This window comes from Watersipora subatra, chromosome 6, assembly GCF_963576615.1.
Source record: "Watersipora subatra chromosome 6, tzWatSuba1.1, whole genome shotgun sequence".
Lineage (NCBI taxonomy): Eukaryota > Metazoa > Bryozoa > Gymnolaemata > Cheilostomatida > Watersiporidae > Watersipora > Watersipora subatra.
In genome coordinates, this window is record NC_088713.1 from 66,428,792 (window position 1) to 66,432,852 (window position 4,061).

General features: G+C 41.2%; 1 protein-coding gene across 1 annotated transcript; it reads left to right on the forward strand.

Annotated features, from left to right (window-relative positions):
- The first annotated feature begins 1,875 nt into the window (after positions 1 to 1,875).
- LOC137398457 (piggyBac transposable element-derived protein 3-like) lies at positions 1,876 to 2,661 on the forward strand. Its single transcript, XM_068084571.1, has one exon. The coding sequence runs from the start codon at positions 1,876 to 1,878 to the stop codon at positions 2,659 to 2,661; it is 786 nt and encodes a 261-aa protein (XP_067940672.1).
- Positions 2,662 to 4,061: the final 1,400 nt, after the last annotated feature.

Sequence of the window (4,061 nt, forward strand, 5' to 3'; positions counted from 1 at the left end):
CGTTTGGAGTTGCCTTGTTGGGAGCAATTGCTCCTGGACTGCCATGATTAGCGACTCTGTATTGGCGGTTAGCTTTCCTTTGTTCAGCCACATATATATCTGGTGAAGATCGCCAACCTTAGATATTTGTTGGTGGTAAGCACCATGAAGAGGGTTCGTGTGCCAGTCAATTTCCTCATCATCAGGGCGTCAGTCCGTTGTAAGAGCAGCCGCTTGAAATTCAGCTAGCAACTTATCTGAAATGACCATGGAGGCTGCATATGCTTTGATGCTTTGCACCTCCTATTTTACTGTCTGCTGTAAACTTTTGAGTCCCCTACCACCATCTTTCCTATCATAATACAATCTAGTAGTATCAGATTCTGGGTTGAGTGCTCCATGCATGGTCAGCAGTTTACGAGTTGCTATACCTGTTTCTTTGATGGCTTCCTCAGTCCACTTTATTATGCCTGCTAGATATCTTATTACTGGCAGTGCGTAGGTACATGTATTTATTGCCATGACTTGGATTTTGGCATTGAGCTGGCTCCGTAAGACCTGTCGAAGGCGTTTCTTGTATTCAGTAATGGCTTTGTGGCATACCTAGGCTTTGTGGTTGATGATGCTTTGCATAATCCCCGAGTACTTGTACTCTTTTTTTACATCTTTGATGGTACCATTTGGCATTCTTAGGCCATCTGTGAGCATAGAATGGTCTTTCTTAAGAATTAGCCTTCCACATTTCTCAATACCGAAGGTCATTCTGATGTCCTTGCTGTATACCTGAGTGAGGTGTATTAGTGAATCAATGTCCCTTTCTTTGTTAGCGTACAGCTTGATGTCATCCATGTAGAAGGGGTGGTTTATCTTGGTGCCACTCTTAAACAGGTACCCATATTGAGTCTCCTCCAGCATATTGCTTAGAGGGTTTAAGCATATCCCTTTGAGGCCATGAGTCCCCTGAAGAGGACATTCTTTTATTAGTGATACCATTGAGCCTAGCAATTTGTAGGTATTAAGGTCTAATGACCTTCTCAGGGGACAATGTGTTTATTGTCTTCTCATGTTGGTACTTGCTTCACTCTCGTTTGTGAGAGGTAGAAAACATTCAAGATGGCTGCCTCCACTTCAAAGTGTGAAACTTCAAACCTTCCAGGTAAATCTATCTGTATAGTTGTTCAAGCAGTGCATCTATAATTTTAAACTACATATTCTTGTTGTTAACATGCATTTCAAAATGTTGAACTAGTTTAAAGTTTATTTACTAGTATTAGAAGTTATTTTGCTCAAGCTTAAATTTGATGTCCTCTGCGGGGGACACTGGAGCTTAATGCTTACAAACAATTTTTAGCATACATTTTAGAAATGTAAAGTTGAAGTATTTATCAGTCACAGTTTATTTTGCTGACTTGTCAACAATGCTCATGTGTGCATTTGTCCAAGTTTTTATGACAATAAAACTAATTTTTGTAGGAAATTCATCAAAAAAGCGGTATTTGTCACTAAATGGGGATGGTGATAATAATCTATTAGCCCAACTGGATGAGTCTGATCTTGAATACTTGTCAAGCGAAGATGAGTACAACCCAGAACAAGATGTAGCTTCTCAAAACACCAGTGATGAAGATTATGATGCTGACACAGATGATGATGTTGCTGAACCACAACCTCCTACCAAAAAAGGATGCGAGCAAAAAGAGAAGCTATAATTTTAAGAAAAGTGACACGTTTTCCAGTAGGTTCTCCCAACATCCTGCGCTCTCTGACCCACCAGTGCTTGATAAGACATCACTGGAATCATTCAAAGCATACCTGAATGATGACACATTCAAAACAATAGCTGATCTGACCAACCAGTGTCATGCCCAGAACCATGGCAAAAGTCTTTGTACAACGATGGCAGAGATTAAGAAATTCTTTGGGATGAGCCTCATAATGGGTTGCATCAACATGAAGAGACTGCGAATGTATTGGTCTAAGAAGACGAGGGTACCAATTATAGCAAATTCAATGTCTCGAACACGATTTTTTAAAATCAGAAATAATCTTAAAGTAGTTGACAACTTCTTGGTAAATGAGCACGAGAAAAAAGTAGATAGACTTTGGAAAGTCCGTCCCTTCGTTGAACAGATAAGAACTGCTTGCGCACAGGTAGCTAGGGGAGACAAAGTGAGCATTGATGAGCAGATGATATCTTTCACCGGAAGATGTCCAGCTAGGCAATACGTGCCGCGAAAGCCGTCCCCAACAGTAACGTTCTCAGCAGATAAAGTCATGAAGAAGAAAGATAGAGGAGCCATGGAGCAATTTGTCTCTGCAAACCAGAAACACGAGCAGATCAGCATCATCAAGTGGTTTGACAACAAGAGCATTCTTATTGCTTCTTCTTCACATGGCTTAGAACCAAGAGATGAGTGCCGGAGATGGTGCAAAAAGACTAAGTCATTTCTTACTGTGCCTCGACCAGCTGCCGTTCGAGAATACAATAAATCAATGGGAGGAGTAGACTTATGTGATCAGATGGTTTCATACCATCGGTTTACGGCACGATCAAAGCGGTGGCCAATCCGAGTTATTATGCATCTTACAGATGTAGCTGTGAACAACTGTTGGCTAGAATACAGAAGGAACAACACAAGTTCCAAAATAATGCAGCTGTATGACTATACCGTTTTTTGCTAGGAGAGCAACTTATTGATGATGCTTGGGATTCCAGCAGCTCTAGTGATGATCCTGATGACACTCCACGTCAATACCGTCAAGTCGTACCTCTCCCAACACAAAAAAGTCGAGAAAAAGGTGCAAAACATTTACCTATGGCAATGAGATCAAAAAACAGTGCGCATTGCCGAAGAGAAGGTTGCAAATTAAAAACAAGTGTGAAATGTGTGCACTGTGATGTTTTCTTCTGCACGGTGCCGGACAGAAACTGTTTTCTGGACTTTCATAATTAAATGGCACTTGGACTTTGCAGGAGTTTCACTCCTAGTCTTATAAGCTGTGTGCATGCTTTATAGTAGAGTGCCAGTACTATTGTACAAAATACAATTGTCATAATTACTTGCTCAACCTATTTTATTATCAAGTACATGTCAAAATTTTGCAGATACCCAAGTCCAGCGTCCCCTAGGAAGGACGTTTTATAATGTTTCAAATAATATAAATAAAACAAAATTGACAAAATATTTGTTCTAAGTGCTACTTAGACACTGCATACACCAAGTTTCATCATTGCAGCACAATTAAGTTGTCCTCGGGCCTCAAAGGGATATGCAGAAAAGCAGCGGTAACAAGGAGTCACCTTGATAGATGCCTCGCTTAATTTTTACACTCGCCAGCTTTTTGCCATTAGCCTCCAGTTCCGTCTTCCATTTGGTCATTGACATATTGATGAATGCCACAAGAGCAGGGTAAACCTTGTACATACTGAGGCACTCAAGTATCCAACTATGGAGAATTGAGTCATAGGCCTTTTTGTAGTCAATCCAAGCCATGGCAAGACTGGTTTGCATTCTTCTGCTGTCTTGACAGATGGTTTGATACACCAGTAACTGATGTTTGGCTCCTCGGGTGTTGCACCCAATTCCTTTCTAAGCACTGTTCATATAGTGACTCATGTGCTCTTCCAGTTTGTCTGCAACTATTCCTGAGAGCAGTCTCCAAGTGGTGGGCAAGCACGTTATTAGTCGATAGTTTTTTGGGAATTGGCCCCTGCTTTGGATCTTTAAGTTCTTAAGATCTTTAAGATCTTTTGGATTTGGAAGTACAGTTCGTTCTTTGGTCAGCCATTCTGGATGGTCACCTTGTTCTATCAGGCATTCCATCTGCTTTGCCATTCTATTGTGAAGTGATGTCGATTTCTTTAACCAGAAGGCTTGAATAATGTCATGGCCAGGTGTTGCCCAGTTCTTCATACGCTGCACTCTGCACTTGATGTTCTCTTTGCTGATGGTGAGTTGTTGCTGAGTCACAGTGTGTTGATGGCTCTCTTTAAGCCTCTTCAGCCAATTTGCATTGGTGTTACGAGTAGTCTCTTTCTCCCAGAAGTCCTCCGAGAACTTTGAAGTGCTACATCGAGGAGG

Coding starts and splice junctions, on each gene's coding strand:
- LOC137398457 (XM_068084571.1), top strand. CDS start 1,876: ATGGCAGAGATTAAGAAATTCTTTGGGATGAGCCTCATAATGGGTTGC.